This window comes from Pelodiscus sinensis, chromosome 23 (assembly GCF_052426305.1).
Source record: "Pelodiscus sinensis isolate ZL-2025 chromosome 23, ASM5242630v1, whole genome shotgun sequence".
NCBI classification, from domain to species: Eukaryota; Metazoa; Chordata; order Testudines; family Trionychidae; genus Pelodiscus; species Pelodiscus sinensis.
Window position 1 is genome coordinate 21,890,351 of NC_143074.1, and position 18,377 is coordinate 21,908,727.

At 46.1% G+C, this 18,377-nt stretch overlaps 1 protein-coding gene across 2 annotated transcripts in view; it reads left to right on the top strand.

The window, feature by feature from the left end:
- Nucleotides 1–620: 620 nt before the first annotated feature.
- Nucleotides 621–18,377, top strand: part of RAB14 (RAB14, member RAS oncogene family) — a 30,353-nt gene continuing 12,596 nt past the window's right edge. Inside the window, exons 1-2 of one of the 2 annotated variants that reach the window (XM_075905474.2) lie at nucleotides 621–758; nucleotides 12,707–12,765. In XM_075905474.2, the coding sequence (XP_075761589.1) occupies nucleotides 12,714–12,765 (52 nt within the window). In that variant the 5' untranslated portion in view covers nucleotides 621–758; nucleotides 12,707–12,713. Of the gene's footprint in view, nucleotides 759–8,242; nucleotides 8,347–12,706; nucleotides 12,766–18,377 lie in introns of those variants that run through there. The other variant, XM_089772902.1, reaches the window with a different exon arrangement.

Sequence of the window (18,377 nt, forward strand, 5' to 3'; positions counted from 1 at the left end):
GGCTGGCAGGGGGCGGCGGAGGCCAGGGCCTCTCCCCACGCTGACAGGGCGTGGAGGCTGCGCCCAGCCCGTGCCCTCGGCCGTTTCTGGGGCACCTCAGGCGCCCCCCGCCTGTCGGCGCCAGGGCAGCGCGGGAACGGAGGATGCCGCAGTGTGCGGCACTGCAGCGCTGCCTGAGGCAACACTGGGAAGGGGGAGGGGCGAGCAGGCGCGTCGGGGGCGCTCTCCGCTGAGGCGCTGGCTGAGGCGGGGCAGCGAACGTTGGCGGGGGGGGAGGAGCAGGCGCTCACTGCCCAAGGGCCGCCGGAGACGTTTTCCCGCCAGCCCACTCGGCGCGCGCCCCCGGCGAGCCAGCGCGCGCGAGGCGCAAGACGTCCCTGGGGGCGGGGGAGGCAGCGCGTGACCCGGCGCGCGCGCGCGCGCGCTTGCGGACAACCTGGGGCACCGCCCACACCCCGCGTTCGGGCGGCCGCCGCTAGGGCACGCTGGCGCTGTGATTGGCCCGCGCGGCGGCTCCTGCCCCCCCGCTTTGTGCGGCCGGGGCCCGTTGAGAGTGGGAGGGGAAACCCCGCGCACGGGGCGCCGCCATCTTGGATAAGGGGAGGGGGATGGGGCCGCAGTAGAGCCGTCAGAGCCGAGCCTGTGGGAGCCCCGGCGAGAGGCAGAGACCCAGCCCGGCCGCCGCCGCAGAGCCGCACAGCGCCCCGGGCTGCCACCGACACAGCCAAGCTGCACAGCCACCAGCTCCCCGAGCCCAGGTGAGGAGGAAGCGGCGGCGCCGCCTCCACAGCGCCGGGCCCACAGAGCCTCCCCCGCCCCGGCCGGGCATCCTCGGGGCGCCCGCGGCATCCCTCCCCGGGGGGCCAGTCGGGCCCGCAGCGGGGCCTAGCCCGGCACCCAGGCCGCGCCGGCTCCCGCTCCCCGGCCGGGCCCTGGCTGCGAGGCCCGAGCTGGAGGCAGCCGGCAGCCCCGCCCGTGAGACCCAAGCGGAGGGAAACGAGCCGGAGCCCTCGGGGCTGGGCCTGCCGGGTAGGACAGGGCCGGAGCGAGGCCTCCGCCGCGCTGCTGCTGGGGCCTCCGCCTCCTCTGCGCGGCTGCCCCCTCGCTCTGCCCTGCTGGAGGCGCGCCGTGTGCCCCGGCATTGCTCGTGTGGCGGGGTCCGCACGGGACGGGGGGCGTGCTCGCCAAGTTCACTGCTGTCTCTGGTTTCCATCCTTCCAATGCCGGTGGCGTGACACTAGTCCCAAGTCTCGAGAGCGCTTGAGGAAGGGTCACCTGCCCTCTAAATAGCGACCGAGATGTAGCCGTGTTAGTCTGGGGTAGCTGAAGCAAAATACAGGACTATGTAGCACTTTAAAGACTAACAAGATGGTTTATTAGATGATGAGCTTTCGTGGGCCAGACCCACTTCCTCAGATCAATTAGTGGAAGAAAATAGTCACAACCATCTATACCAAAGGTTACAATCTTAAAAAAAAAAGTGAACACATATGAAAAGGACAAATCACATTTCAGGACAAATCTTTGTCTGAGAGGCCTCCCCTCCCCCCAGCAATGCTCTTGTACATTACATTGTGTCTAGAGGTGGTAGAAGAAAATGGATTTAAAAAAAAAACCCTGGTTATTGTTTTGTGTCTCTGGTCTGTTTGACCATTACACTTCCGAATTGCCTTCTAGTGGTGGTATTGTGGAGGGCTTATTTTGGAAGCAACTTTGTGAAAACCATTTCACTGGTTTCATCAGTGCTCCAAGCATGGGAAGTTGTTAATCAGGTTCTGTCTACAGTGTTATTGCTTTCGAGTTCCTACTGTTATGGCCTTTTTTTTTTCTTCTCTTGCTGCTCAGTTTCTTTATTAGTCTTAAATTGAGTGGCTACAGGAAGGGTGAATGGTCCATAAGTATAAGTACAAGATCTTATGTTGGATTTTGAACTGATTTTCCCCGATAAGAAAATGGCATTTGTCTATGCTCAAAGTTTTGGGATTACCTGTTAAATTCTGTTTGTTGGGTTTTGAACTAGAAACTGTTTCTCTATTGGATGTAACTTTGTGTATTAACTGAAATATTTTGAATAAAAACTTCTAGAGACTCTAGCCCAAAAAAGTATACACTTGAATTATAGACCCAACCAGGACTAAACTGTTAGGCAATTTTACAAACATAAGTCAGAGTCTCTGTCCTGGGGGAGTTGTTATATAAAGGTATAACTGTATATGAGTTATAGGTAAGCTACTGATTCCTGTGAAGGATTGGGAAACCACTTAAATCAGAGCTATGGTAAAACACTCCACTCTCAGGTTTTTTTTATTTATTATTGAGAGCCTTGAAATTAGGGACATATGGTTAGTTTGCCATGAATGAAGCAGTCATTAAAGGAAAACATGGACGTATTTAATATGTTAAAATTGGAGGTTTTGAAATATGTTTATAACCCTAGCTATCCTTAAGTTTATTTCCATGCTTCAATGTATCCAGTGGGCCCTTAAGACTTCTGGTAGTTCAAGAAGGTGTGAGGAGAGAAATATGCACTTTCCCTACTGATCAAGAATGTGTTGTATCCAGCTGATGACTTACGCAGCCCAGTAATTTATTGCTAGAGAACTGTAGCTAACTTTCTTTTTCAGCCTAGTTATTACCAAAACTTTGTAGTGTGTAATTTGCCAATTCATATTTAGCTTTCAATAGATAGATATCTATGGTAGAATGTGGCTCTGCTGCTAAAGAAACAGTGAAGGCAATGTCTCATATCCAGTTGATTGAAGTAGAAGAAACTTGTATATTTCAGAAAGCTACAATTTAGCAGCCTCCTTAAAGTGGTGGTATTGGGGAGTTCTGAATAAAACAATACGGTTAAACTCTTTTCCTTGAACAAAAAAATAACCAACAACAAAAAACTGAAGATAAAATTCAGGTTAGAAACCAACATTGAGAGGTTAAGTACCTTGGACATTCTCTGGTTTTGATTGAGTAGTCATACCTATTATAAGTGCAAGGTGAAGTTTCATTACTATTGAGACTTCTGTACAGACTTTCAATATACCTCAAATTTGCTTGGTTGTGGTGTCCAACTTTGTTTAAGGGGTTGTGGGGTTTCTTAATTGTCACTTTGTATCAAATATGTTCCATTTAAGTGTTGTTCACTTTTCCTCACTGCTACCGGTAGTCTCAGCCTGGGTTCTTGCTACATTATGCATCATATATGCATATTAAGGTCCTATGAGCCGACTTTGTCTTCAGTGACATCTGTAAGTGTACCTCAGAGCCATTGCATTGGTTGCAAATGTATAACTTGTAGCAAGAAGGATGAACACTAGTTGCTATGGCTCTGCAGTGCTAACAGGGTAAAAACTATTGAATTATTTGACAATAAACAGATGATTAAAATCAGGAAAAAAGCTGTTTCAAAAGTGCTGTCTTATTGTTACAGAAGAATCACACTCTAATTCTTTAATGTTGACTTTGAAACTGCATATGCTTGTATGCTAGCATAAAATCTTTTGTGGATTGAAGTTACCAAAAAGCAGTTTATAGTCATGGCCCTACTATATTCATGAAAAAGTATAATGGACTGTGAAATTCTGGCCTCTTGTGTGGCTTTTACCTTATTCTATACAGATTTCATGGGGGAGACCAGCATTCCTCGTTTTGGGGTTTGACCCAAATGGGTGTTTCAGAGGGATCACAGGATTAATTAAGGGGGAAATGGTATTGTCACCCTTACATCTGTACTGACTTCAGAGCTGGGCAGCTGGAGAGTGGCAGCTGTTGGCCGGGTGCTCATCTCTGAAGGCAGCACCCTGCCAACAGCAGCACAATAGTAACAGTGGCAAAACCATATCATGCCATCCTTTGGCTGCTGTTGGTGGTGGCTCTGCCTTCAGCGATGAGTTCCTGACCAATAGCTGCTGCTTTCCAGCTGCTTAGTTCTGAAGGCAGCCTTGCACAGAAGTTAGTACTGCAGCCCCCCACCCACAATAACCTTGCAACCCCTCCACAACTCCTTTTTGGGTCAGGACTTCTACAATAATACCATCATGACATTTCAGATTTAAATAGTGGAAATCATGACACTTTAAAAATCCTATCACTTAAAATTGACCAAAATGAGGCACGAGTTTGGTATGGCTTTGCTTATGGTAAGTTTCATTATTTGCCTACCAGGCTTTTTTACACTCTGCTTTTCAACTAATTCCAGATGAAACCAGTTTGTGACTTGGGAGGGGAGAAAACAAAGCTTAACCTGCAGCTATATCTGTAGATGAAGTAGGATGGGGATAGTGGGTAGAGGCACATATTTAACTATTAAGCTGAACAAATACTCCTTAAAGAGCATTATAGCTACATATTTTTCCCCTCTAGTTAGGAATCTGAAGAAAACTAGCAGGAAACAAAATTTAGCCAGTTAGTCATAAATAGCATCTGATCATTAGGTAATATGGACTAAGCTGTCATTCTGTATATACATTTTTTTTCTTATCTTGCACACTATTTAATGGGCATTTGATGAATGCAGGTCAGGTGATCTAACACACTTTTTGCTGTTAAAGTGAGTCTTAGCTTAATCTTATGGAGGAATGTTTGATACCAGAAATATAAAATCCTTTGTTGTGTTGGGTTCCCTTCAATAGGAGCAAGAAGTTACATTGCCAGCAAGTTGAAGGCAGTGAGGTGTCTTCTGATAAAACTAATAACTTAGAACCATCAGAATCGCCTATGTACAATTCATATGCCACTGTGTGTAGTAATGTGATGTGACCTTAATACTTCCTCTTAACTGGAACTCTCTGGTCTGGCAACATCTGGTCCTGCTGGACCACAGTTGTTCCAGAACCAGAGAGTCCCAGTGGAGGGCTAGCACCAGGGCTGTGGGAGTCCCACGCATAGAAGCAGTAGGGCTGCATAGTGCAGCAGCAAGAGCCTGGTGCGTGCACAGGTGGCGGGGCTGTCTGGCACGGCAGTGAGAGCTGGGCGTGACAGCAGGAACCCGGTGTACAGAAGTGGTGGGACTGCCTGGTAGAGCGATGAGTGCTGACGGGGCAGTGGTCGGGCCAAAGCTGGAAGGGGGCTGGCAGCAGGGGGGCTAGAAATGACATCCCATGTCTTGCAAAATCCCTCATGCAGGACAGGTCAGGTGCTGAACCAGTAGTCCAACCTGTATCAGTAAGGTTGCAGAGATGACACAGTATCTTTTTGTACCTGTAAGGATGGGAAGAATAAAATATGGGCAAAAATCTCATGAACTACTTGCCCCAACTCTAACCTAGTCCTTGGGTAAAAATTGATACGTCGTGCCTCTTGTAGTCTAACATCTGCTGATTCCAGTCCTGAAGTTACTGTTTGTGTTTTACTCTTGTTGGCTGTTTTGACTTTGCACTATTAAGAGCAAGTGTTCTTTTGTCCAGTCATGTACAATACATTGCAAACAATTCTGTTTATGTATCAGTTCAGGATAGTGAAATTGTGCAGATATAAATAAGTCCCTAGTTTGGCTTGCAGAAACTTTTTTTCCATCTTGTATGTTACCATCAGTAATAATCTTTACATTTTGAGTTCAGGCTGAGTTTGCTTGACTGCCAGGTTACATTTCTTCTTCTTTTTTTTTTTTTTTTTTTTTCAACTGCTTGGAGATCAGGAAACACACACACAAATCTGAGGCCATTTTAAGTCACTTTGGGAACCTGTACCACTAGTAAGAACATAATTACTGGGACAATATTCGCACAAGCTGTCTGCTTATCACTGATATTCAAACAATCAGGATATGATAGTCTATCTTGACAAACAACCAGTCCACTTTCAGAGACTAGGAGATGTAAGTACAAATGTTGCAATGCTTTTGTGGGTAAAAGGGGTTTGAATAGCACTAAGTTGCATAAAGACAAGAAGTCATACTTAGTTGCTTTAGCATAGTGTTTTTTTTTTTTTTTTTTTTTTTTTTTGAATGGGAGCAGGAGAAACAGACTGTACATTGAACTGTGTCCATATGAAACTGCTGTTGGGGAGCAAAAGTCTACTGTAACCACTTTTCTTGAGGATGTGGTAAAGAAGACCGTACTCAGATAAGCCATTAAATATTACTGTTCACATCTATCCAAGGACTTGGTTAAAAAAAGTTACAAAAATCCAAGACTAAGTACCCAAAAAGGCTTTTTCTTATAATCTTGTTGAGAAGTTTAATTCATTTGAGAGTTTTAAAGTGTTTGCCAAGTGAATTGATAACTGCAGGACAAAAAATTTCTTGTCCTTAGGTCAGGGGTGGGGAACCTAAGACCTTGGGGCCGGATCTGGCCCCTGGCTTGCCTGGATCTGGCCCCTGATGCTTTGGACTCTGCCACAGCTTTGAGGCACCTGTGCTGGCACTCCAGCCTCCTCCGCTACTCCACAAAATCTACTAGGCTGGGCCTCCCTAGGCTTTGGTGTGTGAGGGGAATGTGAGTGGTAGTCTTTCTCCTTCTCAGTCGGGCCACGTCAACAAGGGTTGGTTTGGGTGTTCTGCGTGCATGTGGGGTTTTTTCCTCACTTGTGTGATTTTTTTTTTTTTTTTTTTTCCCCCCCCCTGTGGGTCAGCAGGGTCCAGACCCCAAAAACAGTTCCCCACCCATGCTTTAGGTCTTAAACCACTAGTTTTTAAAACAGATACTCTGAACAAAATACATCTCTTCTGAACTGGCAGGTACTTGTCTATTATGAGGGGGTGGGTGGGATAAAGCAACAAGGATGGGGAGCCAGTGAACCAACAGGATGCTGTGGAGTATCAATAGAATGAGGATGTTCTGCATTTTTTCCTCAAGTTTAGAAAGATGAGGACAAAGTCAGATTGTACTGGAAGAGTGGCAGAGGAAACCATGCACTTTGCTATTAAACTAGTAAAATGTGATATTTCTATATCTTGACTTCTTACACCTCAATATTTCTCTGAAACTTTCCATAGTCTTGACACTTTCTGGATTAGCAGTATCTACCTATTATTTAATGTTGATGAGACATGATGATGATTACTACTGAGAAGCAGCATGGCCCAGAGGACAAGAGTGCTGGATAGGGCCTGGGAAGACCTGGTTCTATTTCTGACCTGTTAGGTGACTTATGGCAGGCCATTTCATCTCTAAATTTGGGATAATACTTGCTTCCCTTGCAAATTTCTGGAATCAATGGATGGAAAGCAGTATGTAAGAGTTTACTATCCTAGAGGGTGAGGGTGCCCCAGCCATGTGGGCAGAGGGTGGGGCTGGCTGTGGGGCAGTAGGTTCCCACCCATGCTGTAGGACAGTGGTCCCCAACCTTTTGGGACTGCCTGGCGCCCAGGGGCAGGGGCAGGGCCATGCATGTGCCTGAGGGAGGGGCCACCCATACGCTGCGTGCCTGGTGCTGGCACCACCCTTACGCCACACGCCCGGGGCCAGGCTGCTCCTGTGCCACGTGCCCAGGGTTGGGACTGCCCATATGCCGTGCACTAGGGCCGGAACAGCCCATGCACCGCACGCCCGGGGGTGGGGCCGGCACTTCCCATGTGCTGCATGCCCGGGTCCGGCGCCGCTCCTGTGCCATGAGCCATGGGGCCGGCACAGCCCTTGCGTCGCATGCCCGGGGCTGGCGCCGCCCATATGCCATTCGCGCAGGGCTGACACAGGCCTTATGCTCTGCACCCCGGGGGTGGCGGGGGCCGCCCATAGGCTGTGCGCCCAGGGGTGGGACCATCCCTGATCACTTGGCAGGCGCACAGAAATGGCCCAGCAGGCGCCATGGTGTCCATGGGCACCGTGTTGGGGACCACTGCTGTAGGAGATAGTGAATATATATATTTTCACTATGGACTAAATGATTAGGATCCTTTACAAAGGTACTGCTATAGCAGCATGTCATCTAAGGTGGTGTTCACATGGGAAAGTTGAATGGGGTTAATCAAATTAATTGAAACCAGCTACCCCGAGTGACTCTTCCATTGGAGTGAATAGGTAACTGGGTTTTCCACTCGAATCTAAGAGTGTTTAAGCTGGAAAAATGGTTGTAGTGGTTAACTAGCATAGTTAAAACAAATGCGAGTTAAACTGGTGTCACTCTCCTTTTAATCATCCATATTTCAGTCCCCTTTGTGTTCCTATGCTCTTGATAGAAAATGAAGGCAGTAATTTAGGAGCGTTGTAATTGTGTCTTCAGAGTGGCCAGTGTTAATTTCTTAATATAAGGTTTCTTTAAACCTAGAGTTCTGGTAAGAAATGCAGCTGGGCAGAGAATTCTGTTGCTGGGACTGAAAGCCATGACTGGGATAAATACACTTGACTTCATCAGATTTGAATATAAGTGATTGGTCTGAAGATGGTTAGTCAGTTCATTTGCTGTGATTAGGTATGTTAAAATGAGTTATTTTTGTAACTGCTGACATTCACAGTTTACACAGTTACACATTTGACAAATGTGACAATTACACATTTATGTGGGGGGGGCGAGCTTCCCCCCTCATGCTGCTGCCTCTGTATCAGAGGCAACAGTACGGGAGGGCAGGTGGCTCCAAGGGAGCTGTGCTCATGAGGAAGTGGCTTAAAAGCTGACTCCCCACTTACACTAGCTTCTGCCTTACCTCTGTGTTTCAGAGGCAGTGGGGGTGGGTGGGGGAGGGGATGGAGGGAGACTGCATGTAACCATGAGGGTTAATTGATGAGCCTAGGCTCATTGGTTAACCATGTACATGTTCACATTCCTAGCTGTGACTGCTAATGTCAAGCATGATGGCTCTTTATGCTTTGTTTATCTCCCTCCTGTTGTCTGCAGTAATTTAAGATTACAAGCTCTCTGGAACAGACTGATTTCTTGTTACAGGTGTGTACAGAGCTTAACAAGTTAATCTTCTTTCTCCTCTGTTTTATTGACACACTGTCTAACCGTGTGTGTATGTAGAAGCATGGACTGTAATTATGGAGTCCTGATGTGCTTATGGCCTATAGTTGCTGACCATGCAAATGCTGATTTGAAATCCTGTTCCTAACAAAATATAGATAGGGCCAGAATAACTTAAACCAACTATCTAAATTACAGGTCGGACCTCTCTGGTCTGGCGCACTTGGGACTTGACTGGTCCCAAATGAGGAAATTCGCTGGCCACGGGGAGGTCCCCTGCTACCAGCCCCCTAGCCTGACTTCCCTCCTTGCTGTCCGTCCTAGCTGTCCCCTCTACAGGGCAGCCCAGGCTGCTGTATCCCGAACCCTATTACTGAAGCTGCCACATTCTGGCCCTACTACTGAGGCTCAGTCCCAAGTCCCGTCTGGCTCCGAGCTGTCAGCCCTCCTGCCAGCCAGGATTCCCTGGTCCAGGAACATCAGAACCACAGATGTTGCCAGACAAGAGAGTCCTGGTTTTGGAAGGTCTAATCTGTATTTTGCTTTTTAAAATACCAAGTTTTAATTGGGTTGAGACTTTTACAACTCTGCTGCTTTTTCAATTATAGATCATTATGATTTGTACACACCCCATTAAAAAAATTAGAAAGTATTTTTTGTTTCTTATAATACTACTGCAGGCAAAAAAACAGAGTAATGAGTAAAGATCTTGATCCAGTAAACAGCATGTAAGCAGGTACATAACTCAACTTGAGTGGGAACTAATCTTATGTTTAGATTCACATACATAAGCGATTGCAGGGTCAAGGCGAAACATTTAGCTTTAAAAAGGGAAACTATGTAAAAATGAGGACGTTTTGTTATAGGGAAAGTAAAAGAGCTATTGGAAAGAATAAATGCCTGCAAATAGCATGAGGATGACTTAAAAACTAGGGATGTCAATGTGTAGTTGAGTACATGATTAACTGACAGGCCTAGGCTTATTCATTAATCTTGGTGATTACTCGCTCCCCACCCCCACTGCCTCAGTATCAGAGGCAGCAAGGGGCTGAGGAGTAGGAGCCGGTGCTGTGAGGATCTGGGTTTTAAGCCAGCTCTCCATGAGCACTGGATCCGTGGAGCCACCTGCTTTTCTTCCATTCCCCCCCCCCCCACCCTGCCACTACTGCCTCTGATAGAGGCAACAGCGCGGAGTGTGAGGGTGGCGTGGCAGGCCAGAGCCAGTACGCGACAAGCCAGCTCCCTATGCATATCTACTCTCACAAGCTACTTGCCCTCCTCACGCTGGTGCTTCTGGATCAGAGGCAGCAGCACAGGAGGGGGACACAGGCAGGAACCTCTGTGTGGGGAACCATCTTTTAAGCCAGCTCTTCATACGTGCTGGCTCTGTGGAGTTTCCTCTATCAGAGGCTGCAGCAGCAGGGGGAGGGCGAGGAGGCTGCCATAGAGCAGCCTCTGCCTGTGTGAAGTTTGGAACTCCTCCCCCTCCCCCCCAATGTGTGTGGTGGGGAGCTTGGGGCCCTGGTGTACAGGGGCTGCTGCCACCCCACACTCCAGCATGGGGTGATGGGCTTTCTCAGGAGTGGGGCTGGGGTGCACTGGCTGCAGGCCCTGTCCCAAGGAATGATCGAATAGTCATGTAACAGACAGTATTTTGTGCAGTTACACAACTATTTTATTAATCGTTATCCAACATCCCTATTTGAAACACTGACAGGCTTGGACTAAATGGATACCCTAAAACAGAAAGGATAGTAAGAAGACTGTTACCATCACTAAATGATAGACTAATGGAGGCCATTACAGGCAAAAAGGCATCCTTTTAAAATTGGGTCAGATCTAGGGATGTTAAACTTTGATTAATCAGCTAATCAATTAGTCAATGGAATTGACTAATCAATTAGTTGATAAAGGGGGCGTTCGCTGTCCCACTGCCTCTCTCCCTTTGAAATATACAAGAGCTGCAGCTGGTTCCTGTATATTTCAAAGGGGAGAGAGGCAGCAGAAAGTGCCAGTGGGGAGCAAAACAGTCCCTGTTGGCATGGGTTCCCTCTGTGCCTCTTCCTTTGAAATGTACAAGAGCCGCAAGTGGCTTTTGTACGTTCCAAAGGGAGAGGAGTAGGACTGGTCTCAGTCCTTGCTCATGTCATTTCCCTGCTGCCTCCCGCGGAGACAGTGCTGGGGAGATCTGGTTTGTGCGCCGTGGCTCCTCCTCCCCCCCCCCCCAGTTGCTGCCTCTCTCGGATAGTTGGGTAGTCAACTAGTTAACTGATCGCAGACATCTGTAGTCAGATCCTATTGAGATTAATTGAAAGGTGCACAAGAAATTGGGATGCAATTTGCTGTTTTTATATAAGGTTAAGAGTGCAATTGAACCCCTGTGTGTTGGCTGACTCAGGCTGCAGGGCTGTAGATTTTTTTTTTTTTTTGTGCTTGGGCTGGGAGCCGGGCTCCAGTGTGAGCTGTGAACCTGAGTTAGCTGATGTGGGCCAGCTCTTGGTGTTTACATTCTAAGCAGCCTGCCATTTTATGTCTACAGTCCAAACAGGCAGTGGGGCCAGTAGATGACCAAGGTGTTAAGAGTATTCAAAGAGGACAAGGCTTTTGTAGAGATGCTAACTGAGTTCTTTACGTTGATGTTCATTGCAGCAGGTGTAGGGGAGATATCTGTATTAGCAGGGCTCACCGAACTGCGGTGAGCCCCGCTTGCCAGCCGCGCTGTCCAGCAATTGCCCAAACCCGGCTCTTGTGAGTTACAAATCTACTCGCCATGGGCAAGTAGATTGTATTATTTGTTGAGCCCTGCGTATTTGAGCTAGCCTTTTGGGCAACATATCTGAAGTACTGTCCCATCTTGATGTATCAAGAGGTGATTCTGGCTATTCTAGGCCAGGGAGCCTAACTTCAGGACTGTGCAAATTAGTAAAGTACAGAATTATCGTAATATTCAGTCACGTCAATAAACACTTTAGAATTATTTGAGGGTGTCGACAAGCATGAGGATAAAGGTGATCCAATTGGTACAGTGTACTTGGTTTTTCAGAAAATCTCTTATGGTTCCTTATCAAAGGCTCCTCTGCAAAGTAAACAATCATAGGATATCAGGACAGTTCCCTTTGTAGATCAGTAAGTTCTTAAAGAAAGGAAACAAAGGGTTGGCTCCCACCTCACTCCATCTTTCCCCCTCCCCCTGTCTCCGAAGAAGCAGCGGGGGGGCGGGGGAGAGGAGACGGGTGGCTTGGGGGGGGAAGCCAATATATGTGGGGAGCTTGAAAGCCACTTATGTGTACTGGCTCCTCCTCCTCCCCCGCCTTGGGTGGGGGGGAAGAGGTTCTCAGCAGAAGCTGGCACATGTGGAGGGCTGGCTTAAAAGCTGGTTTCCCGTGCATGCTAACTCTCACCTCCTCCCGTATGTTGCTGCCTCTGATACAGAGGCTGGGGGAAGTGCATGTAGTTGATAAACCCAGGATTAACTGATAACCCTATCAGTTCATTGTGGTCAACTATATGTTGACATCCATAGTCCTGATTCTATTCTACATACACTCCCACTAGTGCCAGAAAGTGCTTGAGTCTCTGTGGAGTAGCTGAACTAGTACTTGCACTGGTGAAAATTTGTTTGCAGTCTCTGGTGCTGACAATGCTTCATAATCCTGACGTGAAAGAGCCTGTTACTTAGAATGTAAGACATACAGTATCTGCATTTAACCCGTTGGCTGAATGGAAATGGAGTAGAATTCTGAAACTGGAATAAAAGAGTAGATCAAGGTGTATGTGTGGTGGTGGGGGAGGGGAAGAACATCCATTAATTTATACTCCATTTTAAATGGTTAATCTGTATCACTGACTTATTTTATTTCTTATTTTATAGTGCCACAATGGCAACTGCACCTTACAACTATTCTTACATCTTTAAGTACATCATTATTGGTGAGTATGAACTTGAAAAATGTTTTTACTTAAAAAATAGTGTTAGGATACTTGTGTGTGTACATGGATGCTTGCCTACAGACATTCTAAAATGTATCTGCACTCTGAGTTCCTACTGGAAGGATAACTTCCTGTTAAGTGTGCATCTAGAGCAGCGGTTCTCAAACTTTTTGGGCTCCAGAGCCCTTTACATGTGTGTTTAAAAAATATATATATATATTATGCGGAGCCCCAGCGGTCCACTGATTGTATGTGTTGTACCTATCAATGTTTCCAGTTTGTCAACCTTGCGGAGGAGCCCCTGGAGATGTCTTGAGGAGCCCTGGGGCTCCACAGAGCACAGTTTGAGAGAGACTGATCTAGACCAATGTTCTTCATTATGTACATTTCACATTGCAGCTCCTATTCTTTCTATTCTTTTTTTCTCTAGCCCCACAAAACTTCATCTATGGAATATTGTGTTAAAGTTAGTGGTAAATATGCACAATTTACTGAAATCACCTACCTTTGCTTTCTGTGCACTACTTACCAGATGTAGTTCTAATTGCATTTACTTGTGTTCTCCCAAAATCTTATTTCTAAAGCCACAATACTTAGCTCTGTGTCTATCTGGTTTTCTAATGCTTGTTAAGTTATGCTGCGAAACCCGTGGAGTTAACTTTTTATGAGATGGAGTGGGGAATGTGGGAAGCATGTATATTCACTTCTACAGGAAACATTCAGACAATCCACTGCTTGCTTTGCTTTCAAATTATGATAATACTATTACAATACCGATATAATAGTAGTAATCTGCTTAATTTTTGTAGCTGGATCTCTTGCTACTATTAGCTGATATGCACAGTGGTTGCTTTAAGGCCAGAAAAGAGAGGAGTCCAAACAAAGCTGTCTAAACAAAAGTATACTTGGAACTTGAGTGGTGGTGTTTCAGCAGAAATTGCTACATTCAGGACATGCTCTTGCAAGAGAAGAGAGATTTATGAGCAGGGATGGAGTGCAAGCTCAGCATTCATTCTTTTAGCGGGATGGGACTTTGTTCTGGTGTAACTTTGCACTACTAAAATATTAGTCACTAACCCTTTGCAATTGATAGTAAGTCCCCATTTTTGGCTATATACACTTTCAAGGGCTTAAGGAAGTCAAATTTTTTGCTCCACCCCATCCACCATGAATGGGTGACTGAAGAGTAGAATGATTTTAAATTACTGATTTTAATCATGAATTACATGTTTTTCTTTGTTTTAAATCGACTTTAATCTAGTTTTGTATCTACTGTGAGTTCTCCAAAAAAGAAGTTGGTTGACATAATATGGTGTTGCTCTTGCTGACCAGGAAGATAAACTATAATTGCTGTTTAAGTGTACAGATGTAACATACTGCTTCTCAGATCCTTAGCTTTTATGATATTAGAAACTTGAGTAGTGCAGCAATACTAGTAAGTTATTCTACTGAATAAAAACGCATGTGGTGAAAATTTAGAATTCAGTTAAACACAAATATTTTAAAACTTATTAAATTATCTTGCATGTGCTGCATACATAACCTTTTTCTTGTCAAATGTGTGGTATTTTAAAGCTGATTTTATTAAATAATGAATTGAAATTTCTAGTAACTGCCAGTTAAGATTTTATAACTAGTAAATCTTATCCTCATACCTCTTGCTCTTTCAACTCCCAGTTGGTTTCTCAACTTAGAACTGAATTAGGTGAATAGTCAGATATGAAGAAAACATGCTATATGCACCTGCAGAAGAGGATAATACGGTCAAAAGTTGGTTTAGCACTTCAGCAAATTCTGGTTCCATGTTCTTAGCCAGTGACTTCTATTATTTCAGTGGTTTGACTTTCTTTAGAGCTTTGGCAGCAATTGTGTACTGCTTTAACACTTTTTTATTTAAATTATTTTAATAGATCATAGTAAATTTAGGCTTTAATATAGGATGTCAAATTTTAAGTATTTTTTTAAATCTAAATTAAAATTGTCATCTTAAATACTCTTAGCTGTCCTGGGGGGTGGAGGTGGAAAGATGCTGAAAATCAGCTCCCCATAGCTGCTCTCATGTATATTGCAGAGCATGAACCTACAAACAGCCTAGAGTTTGGGAGGCACAAAGGTGTTTATCTTTAGATTAGGGATGGGAAAGTGGAACCATGTATATGGTTTCATACAGGCTCCAACTACACACTAGCCGCTGGGGAGCTGTTTGCTGCCTCTGTATCAGAGGTGGCACTATGGGGCAGCAGGTGGGAGCTGGTACGGAGCAGGCCTCCCCATATGTAATCGTAGACATTTTCAGCAGTTATAAGGTTACTTAATTGCATTTTAACTTCCTGGTCATCTTTACAATACTACCTATCACACTTCTGTGACTAATAATAAACATGAGGTGCTTAGTACTGTTGGGTTTCACTGAGTGGCCTAGTTCCAAGAGTTACACAGGCATGTGTGTGCAAAGGCATGGTTAAATAGAGTAATACTTTCTAAAACCTTCTAAAATATGCTGCTGCTCTTAAAATATCCACATGTTAAAACTGCAGCTTTGTATTTGGGGGAAAAAAATAGCTGTGAACATACAAATTACCATGGATGCAAATGTGCAGTTTAGTGGAAGGGAGAGGCTGCAGTGGCTTTAAGCCTCCTTCGTTTGCCCAAATCTACGGGTCTGGTGCATCCTTTGGTACAATTCACGCAGCTAGGAGGCTGGCTTACCATATATATCTCCTTTATGTTAAAACTTGTAATGTTCTGTGGAAGGCTGGTATGGCCATTGTCTATGCTGGGGAAATCCTCCTGTGTCTAAAATGGCTATTCTAGTACTTATGCTGCTGCAGTACCCTAAAAAGGCCACAGTTAGGATTTTTTGTGGGTGTGGTAGGAAGGAAGAAGAAATCCTTCAAGTTTGTCGGTGTCATTGAGCTTGGAACCTACAGCACCAAAACAGATTTCTGCTACATTTTATTTATTTTCATCTCTAAAAGATAATGGACAGACGAAGCTGCGTAGTCACTGGGACCAGCTGCTTGAGGACATATGATTGCATGCACTACTCCTGGGTTGATTTTTTTTTTTGACTGCATAGTGTCCAAATTGAACTGCTGATAGTAAATTTGTATTGACCAAGAGATTTGTGGCATATTGAGGGTTATCTGTATTATTCATTCAAAATTTAATTAAAGCAAATTTGGGAGATAATCTAAATGAAATGGCCATGAGGCAGCCACATAACTAGTTGAAAGTCTAGGATTATTGGTTAATCTATTTGACTATTCGCATTTCCCCTTTTCTCCCCCCCCCCCTGCTGCCCCTGTATCCGAGGCAGCAAGATTGGGGAATTGGGAGCTGGCGCTGCGGGGGAGCCAGTTTAGAAGACTGTTCCCCCCAGCACTGTCTCCGTGGTGCCGCCTCCTCCCACACTGCTGTCTCTGAGAGGCAGGAGAGCGGGGGGGAGGGCAGGGGACCCCATGGATATGTCCTTCCAGTTTGACGGCAAACCTTTGGTAAATAGATTGTTAGTTATCAGGTTGTCAGAGCTGTTTCCCACTCTGGCACTCTTAGTGCAGAAGATGGGGGGGGCCTGCAAAATGCTCAGAAAGGGGGGGAAACCCCTTTGCTTCTATAGGCACTGGATACAAAAAAATCCCCCCCATAATCACAATACACAGATTTGGGGGGTTGCTGCCATCAAGTGATTTTTATCTGTACAAAACCGGGGTGAACACTTGAACCCACCCCCAGAGGTACCTCAAGCTCCTTTGCCTTAAAAGAGCTTGAAAAAAGAAGAGGAAAAACAAGCTGCTGACATGCACACGCACCCCCCCTTTCAGGACACAATCAAATCTTAAAGTGATGTTTATTACAAAACAAAAGAAACTTGATAAAGCATAGATGTTACAGAGCAACTAAGGAAAACAAATTAAAACACAGAAGTCTCTGAGCACAGTGCTAATGGTAAATGGGGAGGGGAGGCATAGATTCACACAGAGCAGTTCAAACCAAACCACAAAATGAAGAATACCCTGAATGCGACTAGATCCACTTTTCCCTTTACTTCCACTCTTTCCTTGTTTCAGTTCACTTCCATGCTTCAGATTCCTTGGAGACATGGTTGTCCTGCCTGGGTTTAAATTATTCTGTCTGTCTTAACTCCTCCCCTCCTCCTCTCCCACACAAAGAAAGCAGGAAAGGCACCTTATACAATTCAAATTCCAGCCCACCATTTTGATTGCGTCTCCTGGCCCTCTGGCCAACACCCTTATTATCTACCTGAGTTTAACCCCTTAGTCACCGGGTGCTGATCAGCACGCCTCCTGTCCATTACACAGGTAATAGAACAGTCAACTAACCACATGAATTCTTAGTGGTTGGTTGACTACAGGCAGTCCCCGGGTTACGTACAAGATAGGGACTGTAGGTTTGTTCTTAAGTTGAATCTGTATGTAAGTTGGAACTGGCGTCCAGATTCAGCCGCTGCTGAAACTGATCAGTTTCAACAGCGGCTGAATCTGGACGCCAGTTCTGACTTACATACAGATTCAACTTAAGAATCTCAGGCATCCCCAAGTCAGCTGCTGCTTGGGGCGGGACTCCGCTGCCGCTTTGCTCCCGGTGCCTCTGGTCTGCTGGGGACCGTCTCCAGCAGACCAGGGACACCGGGAGCAGCTCTTCTCGCCCCGGAGGTCAAGGTGGCGGGACCGCTGCATGCTGGGCGGTCCCGCTGCCTGCGAGCTCCCGGGGGGGGGGGGGGGGGGGAGAGCCCCGTTCGTAAGTGCGGATCCGACGTAACTCGGGGACTGCCTGTATTGTCCCCGGGGGTAGGGCTGGCAGCCGGTGCGGGCTGGCCCCACGCCTAGGGAGCCCCCTGCCATCTCATGCTGCTGCCTTTCTATCAGAGGCAGCAGTGCAGGGTGCTAGCCAGGAGTCGGTCGGTCCGCAAGGGGAGCTAGTTTAAACACAAGCTCCTTGTGCAGACCAGCAACAGCCCTGTCCACTGGGACCCCCCATGGACAGGGCCCACCTCAGGAAGAGGTCGCTTCATGGCAGTCTCCCCTGGCCCCCCGTGCTGCTGCCTTTGAACTTGATCATTTGTTCATAACTTGGATAATGAAGTAAAAGTATGCTTATAAAAATTGCAGACACCACCACACTGGGAGGGATTGCAAGCACCTGGGAGGACAGGATTAGAATTCAGAAAGATCTTGATGAACTGAAGAATTTGGTCTGCACTCAAGACGAAATTCAATAATGATAATTGCAAAGGGCTACACTTAGGAAGGAAAAAAAATTAAATGCACAAAAACCATCAGTCTCCCCCTCTCCCCCCCCCCCCCCCCCCGTTGTAGACAGCAATACTGTAGAAGAGGATCTTCGAATTATAACACAATTAATATAAGTAAAGTAATACGTAGTTGGACAAAAAGGGCAAATCTCCATTCTGGAGTGTTAAGTGTTGCGACATGGAATGTCTCCTTTCTCTTTTATTCTGCGCTAGCGAGGCCTCAGATTGCATACTATGTCCAGTTTGGGGGTATTTCATTTTAAGAGTCTCCAGTTTGCTTACACCTATCTAGAAGAGAGCAATGAAAGTAAGCGGTTTGGAAAATATAGCCTACGAA